This window comes from Dreissena polymorpha, chromosome 1, assembly GCF_020536995.1.
Source record: "Dreissena polymorpha isolate Duluth1 chromosome 1, UMN_Dpol_1.0, whole genome shotgun sequence".
NCBI classification, from domain to species: domain Eukaryota; kingdom Metazoa; phylum Mollusca; class Bivalvia; order Myida; family Dreissenidae; genus Dreissena; species Dreissena polymorpha.
Genome location: NC_068355.1, coordinates 153,919,235 through 153,943,576, shown reverse-complemented (window position 1 = coordinate 153,943,576; position 24,342 = coordinate 153,919,235). Strand labels below are relative to the sequence as shown.

General features: G+C 34.3%; 1 protein-coding gene across 4 annotated transcripts in view; it reads left to right on the top strand.

Moving 5' to 3' along the window:
* The first annotated feature begins 2,772 nt into the window (after positions 1-2,772).
* LOC127856753 (cysteine and glycine-rich protein 1-like) overlaps positions 2,773-24,342 on the top strand; it is a 75,958-nt gene continuing 54,388 nt past the window's right edge. For 3 of the 4 annotated variants that reach the window (XR_008038201.1, XR_008038200.1, XM_052392970.1), the window contains exon 1: positions 2,773-2,860. Coding sequence is in view for 1 of the 4 variants with exons in the window: in XM_052392970.1 (XP_052248930.1) it covers positions 2,811-2,860 (50 nt within the window). In the remaining 3 variants the exon portion in view is untranslated. Of the gene's footprint in view, positions 2,861-22,714; positions 22,817-24,342 lie in introns of those variants that run through there. The other variant, XR_008038202.1, reaches the window with a different exon arrangement.

The window sequence follows — 24,342 nt, the reverse complement described above, 5'->3', positions numbered from 1 at the left end:
TCTTGTAGAAGTTAACAATTATAACTGATTGTCTGTATTATTACGCATTTCATTAGAATTGAAAATACATTTAGCAAGGCTTATTATATCTCTTTTATTTGCCAACTGCATTAGAAAGTCAAATTTATTGAACGTTGGCCACCTTTGAAAATATTATTTTAAATGTTTCTTTCTAATTTCTCTATATAAAGGACAAACAAGTAGAAAGTGATAATCGTTTTCGATAGCGTGTCCGTTGCAAAACTTACATTTTCTATTTTCGCGTAGTATGTTATTATAACGACCTCTTTCGATTTCTAATCTATGTGACGATAATCGAAATCGTGTAAGTGATGTTTTGTATTTCTTATTTGTTATAAAATCAAGATATGGTTCTAACTCAAAAGTGTTTTTAAATCTACAATAGCTCATGAGTCTAGGGGAATTATTAATTTCACTATACCAGCTTTGTTTGTAATTATCTAATAAACGTTGTTTAATTGTATTGTAGATGAATGTTTGATCAACATGATTGCAGATCTAAGCATCAAATAAAAAGTGAAAAGGGCAAACTATCTTTGGTATGAAACATATTTGTCTTATCCGGACTTTCCTCATAATATTAATGCATTTCCATGTATCAGAGCAAACACCTTTTATGCTCGGCACTTATAAAATTAGACTATCTTAATTTTTAGCGGCGAAGGACGCAGGAAGGTGTTTTACTTCTTTATATTCAACAAAATCTACAAGTAGAGTTTTCTTTCAATGTTCATAGGCGCAAAGTTTCATCAACCTCCGCGCAGAGATTTGACTGGAACAAGAATAGCATCATAACATTCAAAACGATATATCTTTCAATAATAAAATACTAAAATAATAATTAAACAAGAGGGCCAAGATGGCCCTAGTTCGCTCACCTGAGAGGAGTCGGTTCATTCAATCTTTACCAAACGTCAAACTTGACCTCGATATTGTCAAGACAAACATCCTGGTCAAGTGTCATCATTATTGAACAAAAACTCTGGCATATGGAGTGTTTTTGTTTTGGTAAGATTTGACATTGTGACCTATATTTTGAGTTGCCCCACCCCCTCCCTTACCAAACATCAAACTTTGTTTACAAAAATAAATATTATGACCAAGATTCATAAAATCTGAAACAAAATTGTCACCTCTAGAGTGTTTACAAGGATTTTGTATAATATAATGAAAATTTGGATAATCTAAGGGCAATTGTTATGGCATTTATTATGTGATATATATAAAACCAATCTTTGTACCAAAATGCATGATGATTGGGCAAAAAAATGTGATTTCTAGAGTGTTCACAAGCTTTTTTTACTATATAAATATAAGAAAACTGGCAGCCCCGGCAGCCATGTTATTCAACTGACCGGAACCATTTTCGAACTCAACTCTCATATCAAGGAAACAAATATTCTAACCAAATTTCATGAAAATTGGGCCAAAAATGTGACTTCTAGTGTTCACATGTTTTCACTAAAAACATATAGAGAAAAATGCCCCGCCCACTGGCGGCCATGTTTTTTTCACCGATTTGGACCATTTTCGAACTCGCCCGAGATATCAATAAAACCAATGTTTTGACAAACTTTCATGATGATTGGGCAAAAATTGTGACTTCTAGAATGTTTACCAGGTTTCTCTATAGCCAAATAAGGAAAACTGCCCCCCCCCCCTGGCAGCCATGTTATTCAACTGACCGGAACCATTTTCAAACTCAACTCTCATATCAAGGAAACAAATGTTCCGACCAAATTTCATGAAAATTAGGCCAAAAATGTGACTTGTGGAGTGTTTACATGTTTTCATAATATACATATAGAGAAAAATGCCCCGCCCACTGGCGGCCATGTTTTTTCACCGATCTGGACCATTTTCGAACTTGTCCGAGATATCAATAAAACCAATGTTTTGGCCAACTTTCGTGATAATTGGGCAAAAATTGTGACTTCTAGAGTGTTTACAAGGTCTCTCTATAGCCAAATAAGGAAAACTGCCCCGCCCACTGGCGGCCATGTTTTTCAACGGACCGGAACCACTTTTGAACTCGACCAACATATCATTATGGCAAACATTTTGACAAAGTTATATGAAGGTTGGGCATGAAATGTGTCTTCTACATTGTTTACAAGGTTTTTTCTTTTTTTACCTAGTGACCTAGTTTTTTACCCAGCATGACCCAGTTTCGAACTTGATCGAGATATCATTGGGACAAATCTTCTGATCAAGTTTCATGAAGTTCGGATATCAAATGTTGCCTCTAGAGTGTTTACAAACCAAATGTGGATGACGGACGGAACGGAAATCGGACAAAGACCGGTCACAAAAGCTCACCTGAGCAATCAGGTGAGCTAATAAAATCCTACTAAATTCGGTAGGGTATTGTAGTGATGGCAGAGATTGTATGTGAGAGCATGGAACGACAACTCTGCCTGAATATTGTTTTAGTTTGTGTATTTAGAAGTATTTTAGGTCCTCTCTTAGCCAGAGGCTTTATTATGTGTGGATCCGAAGGGTCCGAATCTGCGATGAGATTGAGGATTTTCTTTTGATGTCAGAGATTGTTAATCTCCACGCAGAGTTGTCGTTACTTGTTCTCACATACAACTTTCGTGAGTCTATTAACTAGCCTTAATTAGACTTGATAATCTAGAAATGTTGGGAACCCTCCGTGCCCGCAAATAATATTGCCTCTGACTATGCTTGTTTCAGTCAAATCTTTGAGCAGAGGTTGGGATTGTATGTGTGATTTTGGAATGACAACTCTGCGTGGAGATTGTTGTTTTACCTGTTCGTTTGTTTATATGAGGTGTCGCTTTGTCACCTACGTTCAAATAACAACAGTTATTAAAAGGTAGGTTAAATTAAAAATAAGATGTGTGAGAAAAATGATGTTTTGTTCAAGGATGTCATTTACATTTACTTAAAACACAGACAATATCGACTTTGTCATTACGCATTTAAACTTCATTCGTAGAGATAATCAGACCAGCTATTTCGTACCCAAAATTGTTCGTTCCCTTTGCAGATTTCAAATATTTTTTGGCGCATAATTGCTGTACTGTGGTATTGTTTATATGATGTTTGACATTATTTTTTGCAAATTACTCTGACACTGTGTCAATTATAAGTTTCTAAAAATGGCATAAACTTTAAAAAATTGCAAAATCATAATTTTTTAAGCCTGCGAGAACCATGCAAATGTGTTAAAGTGTCTTTTTTAGTCTTTATTGCTGCTCCTTAGAAGTTAGACATTGCTTGTAATTAGTACGTTCTTTTATTCCCTATTTTAGTCAAAACTCGTCTAATTTCCCCAATTCAAAAGGTCCCGGCCCCTTTCCCAAAATGATGAACAAAACCACTGGTTTATTTTTTAAATGATTACTTTGATTATCCTCTGTTCCTATAACTTCGTGCAGCCCTATAACATCGTGTACTTTTTTATGACGTAAACTTCTAAGCAACATTCAAACGAACGTGCCCGAAAACTGTTCACTTTTGTAACGCGAGAATTTCCACAGCCGATAAGACAAAAATCATGAGGAAAAAACAATAAATATGATATAAATTGTCAGTTTTTCTGACCTCGTTCCAAAGAAATAGCCAAAACAATGTTTAAAATCTGCACATTTCCTTCACCAGACGGCTATGTTTGTCAATGTTTTGATCGTAAAATGTTTTAAGAGTAGTTTCCCTTGGAGGCCCGTCTCGAATTTGTATTGTGCTCTCTGTACTTTGCATTACAATACGATTAAAGTATGCTGTGTATGCGGGAAATTTTACCCCCAAATGATGACACGAGACCATACGTTAAGATCGTGTCCGGCCTATTGCGATAAAGGTTCTCACTGCGTCAATTTGGGATTTTGTCACAAAACAACTGTCATTAGAAGGGTGACAGCCTTTTATGCCCCCATTGTGAATAGAATTTTATTTAGCTATTTTCCGTTAGTAAATACACTTTATCTAGACCTCTGAATACAGTTATCACAGTTCATATTTCGTTTTTATGAAGACCAGTTTTGTTTAAACCATTATTTTCAATACAGTTTATTCACGAAATTCATCTAAACAACACATATTTAATACAAATAAACACATATTCACAAAAACATATATCGGCTATTATAAACACATCCCAGGGCCTCGCTGTGACGTCATCAAAATCGTTGCACGATCTTATAGGGTAATTCTGTGTGACGCAGACTACCATATACATGAATGTTTAAAGGTACGTAACTCCATTATTATTATCTGTCAACCAACATATTTCACTCGTTATTTGTTAAACAAAAGATAAATCATAAAGTATATATCAAGTTTAGTTATTGTCTAATGAATTTTCATGAAAGATATGCCATTGAAATTTAAGGTGCACGAACTTATAGGTTTAGAGGCTACTTTTGCTTCTTGCCCATTTTCAAAAAATGACTTGTGTACATGTGCATCTTAATTTAAATTTACACATTGCTTCAGGTTAGGCGTAACAAAAATAATTGTTTGTTTCCGGTGGCCCGACCCTACCTATTTTTTTTCCGCCTGTCCTAATCTTTTTTGAGCCCAAAATTCGAAAAAAATCGGACCGCGTATTTTTTGGCGACGGTCAATAAACTTGTCAAACTTGTCTACGTTATCAGCATATCATTTTTATTGTTATTGAAGCACACGTGGTAGCTGGCCAATCAGCAATGAGTTTGCTCACACATGATATTGGGTCATTCATGCGCAGACACTGTACACTTGGAATACACAGTCAGTTGATCTTGTCGTCTGCCAACAATATAGCGTCCGATGGCAAACGTCGTATTTAAAGATTAGCAAATCAAAAGAAGCGTACCAATAAATAAATTATTTCTAAGCTGATTAATTAACACCTTTCTCCCGACTATCGATCTCAATTAAAGGATGATAATTAAATAATTAGTTCTATTTCGACGATGTTACACCTTTTGCCGATTATCGTTTGAAATTAAAAGGTGATAATTAAGTTGTTTTTTACCCACAAAAATGCTATTGTAAAGCAATATGGCAACCAAATTGTATATTTGCTAGGTTTTGCAATGTCTGCAGTCAAACGATATGCACATTTTAATTAATGTGGCAAACGCATACAATTTTTCGGACTGTCGTTTTCGGATACAGTAATTATTTTTCGTCGATTATAATTTATTTTCGAAGTTCTTTATAGAAGAAATAGAATGACGAATGCACATGCGGTGATACGGACGGTGTGGTTTATAATATTTTAAATTGTATTCACCTGAAAATACAATTGGAAAGACTATAAAAAAAAACAATTAGTAAAGGCTCTGGATGGGTTGGTGGATCTGCCCTTTATTCCTGTTGGATTCCTGCGGCTGCGGTTCCAAGACCCCCGGCCTAATTTTCAGGATTTCAAATTTGGAACAATCGACACCCCTATTAAATGTTCATCTATAAAATAACTTATGTTTGTACTTTGACAAGTACCATACTAATTATTTGTATATTGAACAAGAAATATCTTTTAAAAAAGATATACGGCGTTGATTGTGGTCGATGTTTATGAACGATCAAAAGTTATCTCTATGAGATAAAAAGTAGCGGATGCCTTTTTTCTGCGCAGTTCTTAGCTACATCATAAGCAAATCAATTACGGGGTGCTGCGCCAGATTTCGTGGCTTATTTTGCTTTATGTGATATTATTACTCAGATATCTATATTTACAGAATAGAAAAACACAAGAAACATGAAAATAAACGAGTGCATATAGGTCAGCCGGCAATACTCGAATCTTATTTAATTGCATAATTATAGTATAGTGAATTATTGTGCTCATAAATAAACTGGTCTAAATGGATAAATATTTCTAATTAATTTTATCAAAATTGGTCCTTATCATGCAAATGTTGAAACCATATTAAAAATCGATGATTGACATACCACAATAATATCGCCGAATATCTTTATTTAGTATCTTTCTGATCAAAACAGACTTCAAGTGCACAAAGTTTACGAGACGGCGTTTATATAAAGATTTCTGCAACTGACCTCAAACTGACCTTGATACCTTGCGCATTGGAATGCAATGCATTACAGTCACTACGTTATTGTCAGTAAGACCGGTGTAACACTTCGCAACCCCTTCTGCGAACTCCGGTGATGAACTGTATATAAACTCTGACTTTCACAAATGGCCGCGAATTGACCAGAAACCTCGCGAGTTGAAATGCAATGCAAGTAAGTACTAAATATGACAACATAGCCTTTAGTATAAACGCTTTTGCGCTGGTAATTCTCTGAAAATAAAAGGTGAACGCACAAACTGTATTTATGTCGAAAATTGATTGTAAAACTGTTCTATCTATTGAGCCTTTTCATTAGAGATAAAATTGTTTCATGCAGTAAAACAGTGTTACAAAGACGCGGATATGTTTCCAATGTTCTGGTGTTATACTCAAATCAGCCAATGGAATAAATGAAGTGTATTCATTCGTACCTAGCCGCGGGAAATTTTATTCGAGTATTATTGGACACTTACAAAGGTCAAGTCAGGGTGAAAAGCTGGCTTAATACAGCTTACGCCGAAAAATGTATGTTACATTATGATATGTGATATGCCCTTGTTGTCATTAAAAGAATATAAACAAGTTGATAGTAAATGTATATATAATTATTTCAAAACCAGTTTTCGCGCAGCTCAGCTGGTCGGCTCAAAGAAATTTTGGGACAGCGCTAGCCCTGGTAGATAGACCTCACGACACCAGTACATAATATAATCTGAAAATGTGGTCCTTTGGAAGCATAAACTGCATCCAAGAAATATAATAGCACACCCAGTTTGATTGGGTCTGTTCATGGTGATAATGTTACATGCAACACCACTCCCGTCCCCCAAGCATGGCTTTTGGGCTATTTAATATATTATAACTTATAAATAATATAGTATATACTCCATGATTCCAAAGAAACGGAAAGTATAACAACACTGAATTCCTATAGACACTGAGGGTCAAGCTTACTGCGACTTTAGTAATGAAAGTCAGGGGTGGCGAAATCTCAAAAAACTATACTTGTCCACGGACAACCATTTAGGAAATTTAACTTGTCCGTTGCTGAACTACACTTGTCCGTTAATGTTTATATAAATTATATGATTACATGTATAATGTAAAACAATGTGGAATATACCAAAATGAGTATGATTTGCTTATAGTTGTATTTCAATAGTACATTCATTATAGCAGTATATAATAAACAATATTAAGACTTTCTAAAACTTTTAATCTTGCAAAGCTATTGTTATTAAAATATGTGTTGAACATAAGTACATCGTAATCTTAACCAATTAAACTAGTCCAATATGTCGACCTCATCAGACTGAGGCTCTGCGCCGCTACTGGTAGCAATTTGATTATCATCAACGGGTAACCATTGAAAATCTGTGAGCCACGTTTCTTGAAAAGTTCTGGTGCGTTTACTTAGATCATATTTTTTATCATAATCTTTCTTAGTTTTTTTGGGAGGTGGACTGCTCAAAGCTTAGGGTTTCTGCTCCGTTGTTGAAGACATTTTTACCATTAAAGTCGTCTAAAATAACAAGGTAGACCGTGTTTTGATTATCTTACTTTGATACTTTTTATTTCCGTCTGATGATAAAAATTAAGAAACCAGTCTGTACACTGTCTAACAGTCGGGCCAAATGTTTAAAATGCGGCATGCTCTTGGTCTCTTATAGAATAAGGGAGATCACTGCAAAGGAGAGTGCCCGTATTTTAGCTTGATTGCTCCGCAAATAGCACTGACAATGTTATCGCATGTCAACATCCGGTTTTGTAAAACTTAATTACGACTTTAATACAATGTATTTTTTTGTATACCTGGACCCGACTTTTAAAAAACTTGTTGTCCACGGACAACTTAATTGAAAAAAATCAGTTGCCCAGACAAGCAAATGTACGACTCGGGCAACTCGGACATTTGATTTCGCCACCCCTGCCTTTTATTGGTAATAAAATGGACTATTAAAGCCGCTGCCAGAAGTCAACATTAAACTCGGAAATAAGGAAAGCAACAAATGCAAAATTAATGAACAGCAAGTTTTTATTTCATTAAAGCATTTAAATAAAGCCATATTGCATTACATACATCATCAAATTTATTGTACATACAGTTATACACAAAAAAATGAGAAGTAGATGCACCATGTACGACATTTTCTAAAAAAAAAATATTTTTAAAAATAAAATTATTTGCCTACCTACCTACCCTAATTTTTTAGGTCATGTCAGTGGAAACAAACATATTTTTTTGTTAGGCCTTATGTACATGTGTTCAGGCCTAAAAAAATTCATCAAACAATAAAATAAAATTGCGTTTTACACTATTTGGCCTCAATTTAGATCGCAAATGTATTCAGGTTTTTTTTTAGAAAAAGGGGAAGACGCTGGACGCTTGGGTAAAAGGGGAAAATCGAGCGCGAAAGAGACATATTTGGGGAAAAAATAAAAACTGTTCATTTCAATGTCTATAACTGACCTACAGACTTCAGGTTTTTTTTTAAGAAAAAGAGTCATGTCTCTGACCTTTTTGTTCTTAAACACATAAACAAGTATGATATTAAAGCCAAAGTCCTAAATAAAGTTGCAGGGGTAGATCTAATAATGGGAAATGTTTTCAACTTGGGCCGGGGAACGATGTCAATATTGTGATTTCAATTTCATGATGAATGGGTTGACGATCTAGATCTGCTACAGTATTGGAAGGGAAAGGTGCGGCAGCTGCCGATTGTCTACTTTCACTTTCACAATAATCCGACAGTATTAATCGATGTTGATAACATGTACCTCCGAATCCTGCTGGGTTTCAACGGTTTTTGATGATTCATTCTTAAAAAATACGTCAACGCAATTAATATTTTCCGAGTCCGAACGTTTTATTTTGTTCGTGTATGAACGCCAATTGTGAGACTTTTTCTGTTTTAACGTTTATATCTTGGCTTTCACATAACCCGGATGAAAATTCGACTGGTTTCCGGTAATTAATTGACGAAACACCCTTCTCGCGCAAGTCCGGAATCCAGTAAAATAGTCACATGATTAATACGATTAGTTGCCCGGTTTCCATGACGTAATTTAAGAGCTATATATAGAATCACTGGGATTCCCAGATTTGAGTGTTCGTCGGGAGAGAGGGTTTCCGGACGTTTCACCCCCAAGACGTTTCCTCCCCTAGACGTTTCTCCCCCAAGACGTTTCCTCCCCAGACGTTTCTCCCCCACTTTGGTTTAAGTGCAGACGTTTCCCCCCCAATAAATGTATGATTGTTTGGTTGAAGTTTATTCTTGATTTATTATCAAAATAATTATTTTGTTTATGAAGTTTTCAATTAACTTTATTTATGAAGCAGCTTGTTTGATTATTTGTTTGGTTTAACTGTGAATGGAATGCATGTAAATCATAAGTGTTGAGGAACTGTAGTTGTTTGTTGTTTTTAATCCAATTAATCCAATTAAATAGGGTCAATTGGTGAATTGATTAAATGGTTAAATCATCATAGTTATAATTGTTTAATTTGTAGCATACCATTCCACTTACAATGACCATCAATGACCATCAAAGAACATCAAAGGTGTGCTTTTACTCAATTGATTAATACAATAGTTATAATTATTTTAATTTGTAACATACTTTTCCATTTAAAATGACCATCAAAGAACATCAAAGCTTTGATTTTACTCAATTTTTCAATGAGCTTAATTAATGCAAGAACAATTTAAGGCACTTATAAAATCAAGTATTAAATTTGTTAGAGGCTTCCCTAAACAACCATATAAAATCATTAATTAATATTTCAATTAGTCAGGACTCAACTAACATCATTTTTTTACACATAAAATGCACTCAATTAAAATACTAATACTTTATTTTCACTTTATTACAAATAACTGTTGCTAATATACATTACATATTATGCAGACGTTTCACCCCCATTTTGGGGGTGAAACGTCTGGGGAGGAAACGTCTTGGGGGAGAAACGTCTGCCACCCGGGAGAGAGAGAGAGAGAGAGATCGTTGTACATGGTACAAATTGGATAAGCGTCGACTTCCCAAAAGAAAAAAAAAATTCTTTGAGGGTAAAATATTATATTTTGGTGAAAAATTATATTTTTGGAGGGGAAATGGTATTTTTAGGGGAAAAATTCTGGTAGGGGAAGACGCCGAATATCGGCGTCACTTTCTTAGTAAAAAAAACCCCTGGTATTGATTAAAATAATTACATTCTTAACAATGTATTACCTGTAATTACAGGGCTTTTTCAGCACTGTCTGTGCCATCCAGAAAACGGAGGCATTCCCAAAGCAAACGGACCCGACTCTAAACAGAAAAAAATCCCAATTTAAAAGAAATTTTTTTTTTTTTTTTTTGAAAAAAGTGTCTTATGACTTATGATTATTAGATTATGAGAAAATTATAACAAATTTATTTGTTAAACCACTGACTTATTTAAGCATGATAAAGTCACAATGTTTTCCCAAAATGAGCTTTTTCATCTAAGAAAAAATTCCCAAAATGGACAATTTTGTCGATAAATAATTCCCAATTTGGTCAGACTACTTTTCCCAAAATAGGCAGAAAACCCCCTGAATTATGGACCAAATTGGCAGAGTTGCATTAATTTCACACATATTAATCTCTTTTGTCTAAACACCACAGACAGCAGTCTACACAATATAGTCAATAGGTCAGTAGATGTACTATGTGAGTTTTCATAACGCCCAACACTGCTTAATCCAGTTTGTATAAAGTTTGTATAAAAATCAAAACATGCACACTTTCCTTGACCTTGTACATTGCCGCATAATTTTCGTGCTCTTATGTCAAGAAATATACATGATGACTTTATTGGAAGCATTTGTAAACATCGTGTTTTATACATTAAAAAATCGGAAGTGTGTTTCGGATTACAAATTATTATTCTCATTTGGAAATTTAATGGAACATTTGTACTTGTGTTATATCTGTTATGAATTAAATATTGATTTGTTAAAACGCTTTACATGTCGAATAATATGTTTTGATATATAATGCATTAAAAGCACAATTTCCAGGAGGATAACACCCGTTGACTATTGTCAGTCTCTTACGTAACTTGCCTTGGTTTTATGGCGGAGAAGTACACTGTTCTGACCATTTAATGTGGTACATGTAGGTGAAACAAAGCCATAAAACTGCAATAAACCCCTAAAATTATCGATTGATAGTGACATGGGGTTATTTACGCATATCTGATTCACACTGTTGCCACCAGTATGTATCAGATCCAACAGTAAATTTATTTTTTTTTTTAATTCCTGACCTTAGTCTGACACCTACCGACCCTCTTTTTTTTAGCCCGTAACCGGAAACAAACCAGCGCCCTCACACTACTTTGGGGGAAGGGGTCCGCAGCCCATTTTTACTTATTCTCTCATTATTACATTTGTACATGTTTGCACTATATTCATTGCATTTTTCATAATTAGTATGTTTGCAAAGATTATTTTTTTTTTAGGGGGAATTTTTCCCCCCAAAAGGGGAAAAAAGTGTACTTTTCAGGTGGTGTACTGCTGCCGAAATTCGGCGGCAGATTTGATAGATTGAGGGCCCTGCAAACATGTTGTTTTTTTAGGCCTAAGTGGGAATACCGCCTTTCCAATTTTGCTGCTATTAAATACAATAATAGCGTTTTGGAAAAATTGCTAACATTTGTCTTTACAATTCCTTGAGCAATGTTGAACCGAATAAGCTTTTGAAAATGGAAGGTCAAGGTCACTGTGACCGCTTATATAAAACTTTAGCATAGGCTCAAAAATCAAAGTGTTTCCACCTGCAACTTTGAAACTTCATATGTAGATGCACCTTGATGAGGTCTACACGCCACACCCATTTTTGGGTCACTAGGTCAAGGTCACTGTTACCTCTAATATAAAACTTTAACATAAACTTTAACGTTTTCTCTGAAATCAAAGTGCTTCCACCTACAACTTTGAAACTTCATATGTAGATGCACCTTGATGAGTTCTAAACACAACACCCATTTTTGGGTCACTAGGTCAAAGGTAAAGGTCACTGTTGCCTCTTATATAAAACTTAAACATTATAGGCTGTAAAATCAAAGTGCTTCCACCTACAACTTTAAAACTTCATATGTAAATGCACCTTGATAATTTATACACACCACACCCATTTTTGGGTAACTTGGTCAAAGGTCAAGGTCAATGTTACCTCTTATATAAAACTTAAACATGCAACTTGTTGAGTTATACATGCTACACCCATTTTTGGGTCACTAGGTCAAAGGTATAGGTCACTTACCAAAAAAAAAAATTCTGACAAACTTTCATTTATTCAAAAATACACCCCCAGTTAAGGGTTGGCACCCATTATGCGGTGCTCTTGTTTCTATAATATATTTATTAATTATCAATTGTAATATTTTATCTATAACAACTTATGAGATGAAGGTACAAATGTACTTAAAAGTTATTTTTTTTACTGTAGAGTCAATCTTCAGCGTTCAGGGCCCAGGGTTTTTTTTCCACTTTTTGGGAAGATAGCCCATGGCTTTGGAATTGGGAATTTTATCGGCATTTTCATGAAATTGGGAAAATAAATTAATTAGCCTTTTTTCCACATGAAAAGTCCACTGATTGGGGAAATACTAAATTTGATATAACTCTTTATAATCATTCAAATTAAAATAACAAAATCATATAATACTTTGTTAGATGTAATTGAATTGAAATTGAGATAAAATACGCATTAGACTTCTTTCTAAAAAAAAAAAAAAAAAAAATTTTTTTTTTTTTTTTTTTTGGAAATTGGGAATTTTTTGCCACATTTTGGGAAAAAAGTATACTTTTTGGGATTGGGAACATAGCCGAATTTCGGCTATGAAATCGGGCGATAAAAAACCCTGGGGCCCTTGCTACTCTTTGGGGGATTGGGGCTGGGGCCCTTAGAGGTGGGAATTTCGCATCGTTTTTGGGGAAAAGGGGAAGTTTAGAAGATCTTTTCCCCAACCATTCAACACTTAAAATTGCTATATTTTAATGTTATTTTAATAAATATACATTTAATCAAAGGTTAATAGTACGATACCAGCTGTCAACATAGGTATAAAAGTAAAAAAACACACACACACAAATTGTTTGTTTTTTTTTGAGGGGGGGGATTTTTAACTTAAATTGAGGAAAAAAAGTATACTATTTTAAGAGGGGAATGGGGCCGAATTTCGGCCCCTAAAACGGCCAAATGAGGGCTCGGTGTTATAGATAATTTTTAATCCATGGGGGTAAATATCCCCACTTTTCAAAGCATGGGGGAAAATGGTCAAATTTTGCCTTGCTTGAAGGGACATTTGCTAAAAGTAAAACAAGAATATAGCCGCAGTACAGCAGACTATTTTTATCATGTTAAACACAATAAACCATTAACTATGTGTACTCCTTCAAAGTAGTAGGTTTCTTAAACTGTTTTTATGCCCCCCTTCGAAGAAGAGGGGGTATATTGTTTTGCTCATGTCGGTCCGTCAATCGGTCAGTCCCTCTGTCCGTCCGTCCACCAGATAGTTTCTGGATAAAACTTCATATGTACATTGATCATGACTGGCAGATGACCCCTATTGATTTTCAGGTCACTACAGTACACTCCATGGGTTTTCCCCAATTTCCCTTCATACTCCCCGGACAGTATCTCCGAGGGATATTAAGAAAATTTCACGATATGCAGCATTTGCATGATTTGGGACTCCGTTGAACGATCTGCAAAATTGATAAGCCGATGCGGCGGCCCTCAGCGTTGGCAACGCAGGGGAAACTCTGTGTTTAACGAGATAACGGTCAATAGACAATACTATATGAACCCAGTCTACAACTTTTCGGTAATTTAAATTAACCAAAAGCGCAGTTAGGTTAGTGACAACAAATCACGCCGCGCTGACGCAGACGTATCGGTACGGCCAGATTTTTTTTCGTAAATGCATAAAATGGATATTAAAGTCGTAATTGTACGTCCAGTTTATAAAAATAAATGCGTAAAAGGGCGTATTTACGGCTGTACGGCCCTTATCTGGAGCTCTGAAACAACAAGGAAATTTCTCCCTAAATGGCGTGAAGATTACAAATAGATGTCTTAAGAAGATGAATATTGAATTCATCAGCATTAGTAAGGCAAGCTAATAAGAATCATAATTGCGCATCTCCACGCACAAGAAAATACAAGTTAAATGATAAATATAAAGGTTTTGATAATACTTTGGTCGGGGCACATGAAAGATTGGTCAGGGCTAGTAGGTTCTGCATTTACTAGCCCGAATGGGCTAGTTTGAAAAAAAAGTTTGTGTTAAGCCCTGGAAGACAATGTTAAGTTAATATTAAGTTTTGTTACAGAAAAAGCTTTTGTCTATATCGATAAATTACTGTACAAATAAATATTCTTTGAAAAATAATGACTGCATTTTGAATAAAGCATTTATTGATTAGAATAAATGTAAATGAAACAAAACATTAACAAAAATAACAGTTCTGAACGATTCTGACGCTTTCTGCAGTTGCGTAAATTTCGGACATTAAATTCGGATGCATATTTCATAACAGAAAAAACTTTTGAGTCGGCGGTTAAAAAACAGGGTCGGTTGAGTAACCGGAAACAAGACATCTTTTTTGTTAGCCTATATTGGACAAAGGGATATAACTGACCGTGATATACTGGAGTCAATTTGCAACTACAAATCAGCGATATTTTTTTTACAGTTTCTGAGGGGGAAAAAAATCAGTTTTGGGGGGAAAAAATATACTTTTCAGGTGGGGGACTGCAGCCGAAATTTGGCGGCAGATTTGATAGATTGAGGGCCCTGGTTTAATAGTTTCAGCATTATAATGTTCTGGGAACGATATTTTTTAATTAAGATACCAACTATTTCTGAAATCAAAAGTAGTTCTTTAACTCGTTGTACTATATTTCGGATGTGTTAAAATTCGGACATCTAAATATAGTGATATTTAAGTGTTGATTTGTTGTTGATAGTTTGTAAAAATATGTTTTGTGTTATTTCAGACAACAAGAATGAATGGTTGCAATTATCCTGTGTCTTTTAGTCAAGAAATAGATGTGAAAAATGTTCATTTAATTGGACCTGGAAATCAACAACCACAGATAACAAAAAACCTTTTAACAATAGGTGTTGTTTTAGAATTTGTGAAATTTGATAATAAACAGAAGTTGATTTATAACATGTTCAAATAATCAAATGTAACTGTTTAACAATTTGAATTAAGATGCTTTATTTTCTGATTTTTGATTCATTTATCTTTCAGATGATATACACTTGTGTGATTCTAGGTTTCAATAAATAATTCTGATACATTTATGCAGGATACTGTTACATTATTGTTAACATTATTATATTATGTTGGTTATCTGGTTTATCAAGCTGAAAACAAGTTATTTATATAAAAATAAAGCTTATAAAGACTTATGAAGGTACTTGATGAAGGTACTTGTTGTTATTTATGTATTAAGTTTATTAACATACTTCTTAAAGTAATAAAAAATACAGTCAATACCATCATTCATTTATGTAGTAAGGTTCTTTAAATTATTGTTCTTATTAATAAAGTCGGAATAACTGGCGGTTTTCACACCGCAATAAAGTTGCACAACTTTTTTGGGACCAGTGAAACCCCTGAATTTACAAGGAAGATATGATTTTATCACATTATTTAAGGACATTTTTATAATATTTACAATTAACTTATAATATGTAAGTGTTAAACATGCTTTTACTATACTTATGCATTGATTTCTAAATTTCACAGTTTGTACAAGTTCGCGACTCGTTTTTTCACAATTTTCAGTAGTTTGCGAATCATTTTTTCACAATTTTGAAAAGTTTGCGACTCATTTTTCACAAAATGAGGGGGCCAGGGCTGCTTCACAAAATCAGAAAAAAAAGCCCTGCAGTGACTTAAAACAGTTAAATGGTTTCCAGATGATAACTCGAGAATGCTTACGCCTAGGATCATGAAACTTCATAGGTACATTGATCATGACTGGCAGATGAGGATTATAGATTTTCAGGTCACTAGGTCAAGGGTCAAGGTCACAGTGACTTGAAACAGTAAAATGGTTTCCAAATGATACATGTAACTCAAAAATGCTTACCGGTAGGCATAGGATCATAAAACTTCATAGGTACATTTATCATTACTGGCAGATGACCCTTATTGTTTTTTAGGTCACTAGGTCAGAGGTCGCATATATATATATATACAAGGATCATATTTTTTTCGGTTTTGTCGGTCCTAGACCGATTGGGGTCATGAAAGACCAATTGAAAATCCCAATCAGCCGGTCCGAATCTGATTGCTAAAATTCCCATGTCATGAAATCGATTACACAGTTTACATGCCAACACACCCTTAGATGACATTCTTATCTCGATTATGTGTGATAAACAATTCGCTGCAGTCTCTAAACCGGTCATGACCGGTTTATTGCACGTCAGACCAAGAATAAAAAACTTGTGAACAGCGGATTAAAGACGCATCCGAAAAGACGCGTCTGAAAGCACGCGCTGTAACTAAACAAAATGTGCCGATACATTTTCCACCAGCGTAATAATCCGGTAATATGAATATGTATGAAAGTCGCGGATCTGATCGACAGAACAGCCGAAAGTTATTTTTATGGATGGAACTTCACATAAAATAGTACACAAGAAAAATAACAAAATTGTATAAATCTTTAGTAAAACCATTCTAGAATCGAAATAATTTGTGTACTTAATAGTTTGTTGTTGAATAATTCACGACCGGAAAATTAGATGCGTGGTTTCAAATGCTTCGCTCTCGTGATTTAATCCCTATGCATCTAAACTATCGGCCGTGGGTTATTTGACAACAAACTGTACACCAATTATTTCTTAATTATTTGGTTTGTAATAGTCAGTAGCCAACCTACGCACGGACATTTGTTTGGTTCAGTGCATGTTTGTAAGCTATCATCAAGTCGACAACGATTTAAATTATCGGTATAGACTTACACGGATTAATAATGTTGGCAACGATGAAAAAAGTCTGATAAAACAGCACATGAAACAACAATGAAATAGCAAATGATAAAACCAGTTGAGACAACTGGTATGTTCCGTTTAAAAAAAATTGCCTAAGGGAATTTTACTTGTACATTTATTATACCACCTTCATGAATGGCAAAATCAATGGTATATATTTTAATGTAATTTGTCATGATTTAGGACATAAATTTTCGGATACTTTTTCCCCATTTATATCCAGACTGATTGGTGTTGCGGGAAAATATGATCCCTGTATATATAGTGCCATTTACGCAGTCTCGGTAGTTTTCAGACTATATTTACGAGGTCAATAAAAAAAACGGAGTCTGTTTACAGCCCCGCGTTCTAGGCACCTTTAATTACTATGAGGGGGGTGTAGGGGAGATAATTCAATCAAATATCACAATAAGGTCTTAAATCGAAAACCACAATCCATCTGAAATTGAATTTTTTTATACCTCGCAATTAATTTCGATATATATTTCCTTGTATAAGACGTTAAATAAATGACGTATTTATATATAATAATATATAAGGTACCCTTATACCTTCATTCGTTTTTATATCGGATAAAAAACGGTATGGAGATACATGTGTTTAAAGTGGGAACCCCATGACCTATTCCTAAATCAGAGACCCCATAACTGGCCAATATGTGTGATATATATATATTTGTTTTTTAGCTGCCTTGGTTTATAGGCTTCCACTACCGTGAGCCCAGAAAACTTTTTTGCCAATTTTCAACAGTTGTTTTTACTCGATACAACTTTTGCCGTATAAAAAGAATCAATTTTACTTTGGGAAGTATTTTGTTATGGCTTTGAAAAAGCCATGTCGAACTCTTCATGTAGTTAAATAAACACATAAGCGCTTGACTGTCTGTTAAAAAAATCAATACTAAATTTACAATGCGTCTAGATGAAACAGAGTATACATACCGACTGGCTAACTATTTCTTCAATCCAGCGCACAAATAAGCTCTAATTTTTACGATAACCAGTCTCATATTTTGGCGAAAGACAATCAGCTGTTTATATTTTTTGTTTATGCTATACGCAGAGAATTAATACATCATTTGCATAAGTCCAGATTGGCTTGCTTAAATGTACGCATGGCAATGATAAATTTAGCGTTTCTTGATATTTCTAATGCCTATATTACGCTGATACGCATATATTACGCTGATACGCAGTGTATCAGAACACTGAATCTTGTTTTAAGAGACCACAAAAGGGAGTGAGCAAAAATTGTCTCTTAATAAAATGGTCTTTAAATAAAAAAGACAATTCTGGAAAAAAAAAGTTAACCCTTTGCATGCTGGGCAATTTGTCGTCTGCAGAATTTCTAAAATGAGCATTTTCTTCTATTTTTTTCAAAGAATACTATCAGAATAGCAAACAGTTTGGATCCTGATGAGACGTTCTGTGGCGTCTCATCTGGATCCAAACTGTTTGCAAAGGCCTTCAAAATTCGGTTCCCGCACTGAAAGGGTTAAATCATTGTCAGTATCAAATTCATAGACCGATTCTGTGACACAACTATCGTGTTCAACGTTTATATTATATGAAATAATCCAGATATCAGTGTTTTTAAACATATCATTACCTTGAACTTTTATAAATATTTATAATCCAACAAAACACTGTTGCTGTTTTTGATGATAAATGTGTTTTAAGAATTAAGTAAAATGGAAATGAACAGGAAGTTTGTGTATCGGTACTACTCAGCCTTTCGCGGAAAGCCGAGACAAATGTATAAATTGTTTCAAAGCTTATGCCAAATAATTATGATTGCAAATAATTGCGACTGAACATTTGTGAATCACGTGTTCAATATCAATGCAAGGGTTAGAGATCTTAACGGTTAACTCAAACTTGGTTTTCAGAAAAAGATACAATAGGCTAAGATATGCTCGTGCTACATCCCCATTGGTTAAAGTTAAGTATGTTTAGTGATACAAAGGAAGCCAATTTTATCAATGAGAAAGTGTTGTTTTAAAGCTTCTCGACAGGAAGCGTCTCTACTTTGATTACATGTACATCAAACTGACAATATCTTGGCAATCAAGTTTGTCTCTTAACGATCAACATATTTTCAAATGTAATCACAACGTGGTCATTAAATCAAATATTTGGACATCAAAATATTCGAAATTCAGCTGTTGCTGGCAAAGCGTAAGACAAAGGTCGTTTAGTACAATGTTAAAATAGAGTGAAAATGCTCGGGGGAATTTAATGGTTGCATTAAAGACAAAGGTCCCTTAATTCAAGTGGTTGCGTCCACAAGATTGCAGGGCCCTCGTTACGCACTTTTTACCGCTGAATATAGGCAGCTTCCCCATGTAAAAAGTATACTTTTTCCCCCTATTGCAGCTAAAAATTGCCCCCTCAAAAAAAAAGAAAAATGCTTTTTTTTTAAATACTTTTATACCTATGTTGCCAGCTGGTACATGTATCGTGCTATTAACCTTTGATTAAATGTTTATTTATGTAAATCACATTAAAATATAGCAATTTAGGTGTTGAATGGTTGGTGAAAAGATCTTCTAAAATTCCCCTTTTCGCCCAAAACGACGCGAAATTCCCCCCTCTAAGGACCCTGGCCCCAATCCCCAAAGTGTAGCAAGGGCCCTTGATTGACTGTGTACATGTTGCTATACCAAGTATTCTAAGTGAATGAATTTCAATTATAAGTACATTTCTTTTTAACTTGCAACCGCTTCTTTTGTTTTATAAAACAAACAAAGAAGTTCAATGACATTTTAATAGTAGTGTTTTTTATTGGCAGTTATTTATCACTTCAAAATGGAAAGCAGCCCAGGTATACATAGAGATAAGGAGTTTCTGTGAAATAGGAACTATCAGTAAGAAATTATGGGTCTTATCATCATCCCCACAGAGTTTCTTCTTGGATACTTAACATCAATTAAACCAGTGCTCTTCTGATATAGAAACAATGGTTCTATTTATGAGATTTTGATTGGAACGGTTTCAAAACACAACCCGATTAAATTACCAAAAGTTTTTATAATATCATATTGTATTCAATATTTCTGTTCGGATTCATTCCATTAGGGAGGAAAGACTTTCATCATTTTGGTCTTTCCCTTGGAATATATTGTGTTCTGCATGGTTATTACATGTATTCCAGTACCTTCAACACTGTATAATCATTTTGGAAAATATTGGTTTAAACAATGACTTGTGTAACTTCAGATGCAAATTATCTAAGGTTTAAATTAAGAATAATGAAAATGCCTTTCTGTAACGTTTTTCAAAGTGATGCTGTGGTACTGAACAAAACTTTGTTTTGACTGGTACTTGCAGTCATGTACATGACTTGTATCCCTGAGTTTTCCTCAATATTCCAGCTTTAATAAACAATGAATATTCTAGATGTGATCGTGGTTAAACTTTCTGACTGCCACTAGAAGTGGGGAAATTTAGTAGCATGCAGCCTCTCTCTGGTTACATGACAGACGATGTGGAGCCTATCAGATGGCGATAAGCTTTGATAACGTTGGCATCTCTGTAATCTGCTGAAATGTGCACTGATTTTCTGACTCATTCCTACAAAAGCTATGTTTTTGATTTTAAATTCCCCAACCATTTACAGGATATATTAGCCTTGATGTATTTACGTCTGTCACCCAATTTTGTACACCATTCATTTAATTAAAGCCTTTATAAACCTTTCCTATCAGTGTTAAAGAACTGGTACCAGTATATCAGATTCAGTACATTATAAGCGATTTTGTGTTTTAATGGTCACTTCACCTTAAAATTGTATTGCAAATGTATGTCCTGTGACTGTCCAGTTTATTATTAAATTATGCTTGAAAGTTTCAAAATTGACCATGATGATTATGTGGATAATAGTAGTTATTGTATTGTCCCCAATGTCCCAGTTTTTTATTGGAAAAAAAAGAAGAATATTGTGTTATCTAAAAATCATCTTGTCAAAAATCAAACTTTGTAAAAATTTTAGATATATTTTTATGTCCCCCACCACTTTAGTAAAATTTGCCATAACTTTTGCAATATTGAAGATAGCAACTTCATATTTGGCATGCATGTGTATCTCATGGAGCTGCACATTTTGAGTGGTGAAAGGTCAAGGTCATCCTTCAAGGTCAAAGGTCAAATATATGGGTCAAAATCGCTCATTTAATGTACACTTTTGCAGTCCAGTCCAGTAAACAGCCCCATGTCCAATGGAAAAAAGTATATATTTTTCCCAAAATGGAAGCTAAAAATTCCCAATGGAAGGTCTCGAAAAAAAAAAAAAATAAGGTCTAAATATTTTGTTCAACTCCCACCCATTAAGTTCAACCTTAGTAAATATAATACTGGAAATACTTGTATTCTCAATTTTGAAGCATTTTGTAGCAAAACAACAACACTAATTTCCAAATTTTAGTCAAAACGCCACTAATTTTCCCAATATAAATGGACCCGGCCCCATTCCCAAAATGGTGAAAAAAACAACACTGTCTTGATATCATCCATTTATAATAATTGTTAATACCTTAAGTTATTGCACAAGTGAAAACCATGGTACATTTAAAAAACGTTTTCTAACCTTTTAAACAAGTTATGTTATAAAATTCATGCAGACACTTTCCAATTTTGCCTCCAACTCTGCAAAGATTTAAATAAGTTTAACCAATCTGAAGAAATAATAGCGGGGTACTTAAAAAAATGAAGTAAGCAGACTGATATTTTCTAATATCAAAACTTAAATAACAAGCTTCCACAATTGTATAATTTAAATAAAATAATAAGACATAATAGTGTTTTAAATAAAATCTTTATATATAATTTATACATATAATGATGTTGGGCCAACATTTTTCAAAAAAAGCCCAAACAATAACAAGAAATGGTGCGGCTGCAGCCAAAGCGTATCCCCACGCCACAGCTTTTGACCCAGGGGTCAGATCAAAATTCCATATAGTGCACTGGGGCACATATGCTCATAGCTACCATGTGTTTAAGTTCCAAGGTTCTAGTGCTAATAGTGTAGGAGGAGAGAGTGGACAGAACAGACGGATGGACAGATGGTGTAGATTATGCAACCATATTATCCCCACCCTCCAATTTGGAGGGTGAGGATAAAAACCTGGGTCTGTTTAGATTTACTATGGTCAACCATGGTTGACTATGATCTCAAATGGTAGGCACAGCTTGTGTATCTATCATAGTCAATTATGGTTTTTCAAGGTACTTTATCAGTGACCACAAAATATGATTGTCCATCAAAGTCATTGAAATGCCATGATGACCATGGTCCACATTTTGTCTGGGACTTATATATATATATATATATTACTAAGCTATAAATATGATAAAATTCTGCCTATGTGTCCACAAATACTTTGATACATTGTTGTGAACCACAACCTTCTGTTTATGTTTCAAGGGGCTTTTTTAATTAGGAAATATCAAATCAGTTGCTCGCCATAAGTTGTTTATGATCGTGCTTGTCAGGTAGTCTGAATAAACTAGAATCCTCTATGGAACTGCCAGTCTGTGAGATGTGCCAGTTGCATTCATGCTAGCTCTGTAGTTCATACTTTCGTGGGTTCTTTGACTCCTACTGTATAGTAGACAAATAATTCAAGCGAATTAATTCATAGGATTATTTTTGCTTAAAGTTTTTAATTTTCTTCGTGTTGGTTTGTTGTGTGAGGATTCTGTCTAATCAAAAAAATGTAAGTGAGAAAAAAGCTAGAAATTGCATGATTGCATTATAAGTGCATTGATTTGCAGTTCTTACACAAATTTGTCATGTTTCATAGACAAGATTTCCCAGCCCAGGATAACAGAAATAAATTTATTAGATCAAATTTTGAAACTGGTTAAAAATTTGCTCACTGGTGTAAATTTGTGTGGGGTGGGGAAAGCTGTTTAAGCTGCCATGAATAATTTGATTGTCTTTGTTTCCGTTTTGTAAAAACCTGATAATTCTTCTTTCTTCAGTTTATAAACTCATAGGTCTTCTTTCTACAATTTAATAGCTTAACAACAACTATATCAAGGGATTAAAAGAAACTATATAATAACAATAAATGTCTGTCAGTGCTTTTGTGTATCATATTATATTATAATCTTACTATTCACAGTTTGTATGATTGATTCTAATATTACCATGCTTTTGTTACAATCCATCCTTTTATGTGTGTATCTTGTAATTATAAGATTATTTTAATTGTTGTTAACAGCTTGACAACATGTCTACCTAAGAGTGTCATTAGATATATAGTTTGAACAATTGACAGTAGGATTTTTGTAGGAATTCAATGCGCTAAGTGGAAGTGAAAAATGTAAGTTCCTTACAAAAAAGTTGTTTTCATGACCTGTATTATTTTTAGATTGTGTCAAAGAACCAAATCAACGCGTGATAATTAAATGTTGGGAATACTTTGCCTTTTTTCCAATACAGTGGTTTGTGTCATGTGGTTGCTCGCTTTATAAGAAATAGTTTTCATTGATTTGGCTTTTGGAAGCTAAATTTTAAAAGCATTTCAGTTGTATCAATCTTTTCACAGTTCAAGCTTTTTTGAATCACAAATTTAGTTGGACATATACATGCAGTACTCAAGCTAGGATTTGAAAAGGGCAGGGGGGGGGGGGGGGGCTTTTTTGTCAAAAGGGCACTTTGGACGCGCAGTATTTTGTCAAACGGGCACTTTCGAGCGCGCGGGCGTTTCTGGAATGCTTCCTCTAGTCTTGCATGTTAATTTATATGTTATTAATAATTGTTAGAATATATTTAATCCCATTATTATTAAACAATTCAAATATTATGTCTACAAGGAGGAATACATTAATGACAAAGTATTGTAATCAGATATTTATTAATCGAGCGGCGGTTCGGGAGGGCAGGGCGGGGCTGCCTTCAGTTTAGGCCTAGTGGAGCAATGACATGTATGATGCAATGTGCACCTGTCGCTTACAATCATTTTAACAAGATGGCGGACCTTAAATAAAAAAAAATTGTTGACTCTGCAAAAATGAGAAATAACAATCAAATTAATGATGGACATCATAAAGTTAGTAGGGATTAATGAAATTCCAGTGATAATTAATGATGCATAATACGTTTAAGATAAAACAATATGTATTACTTTATTAGTAATCTACATTGTTGATGTATATTGCAGAAAGGAGTGTTTGCAAATTGGCGTTCAGTTAACTGGCAAAGTTAAAACATCTGACAAGATTAGCGTTTGAAAAA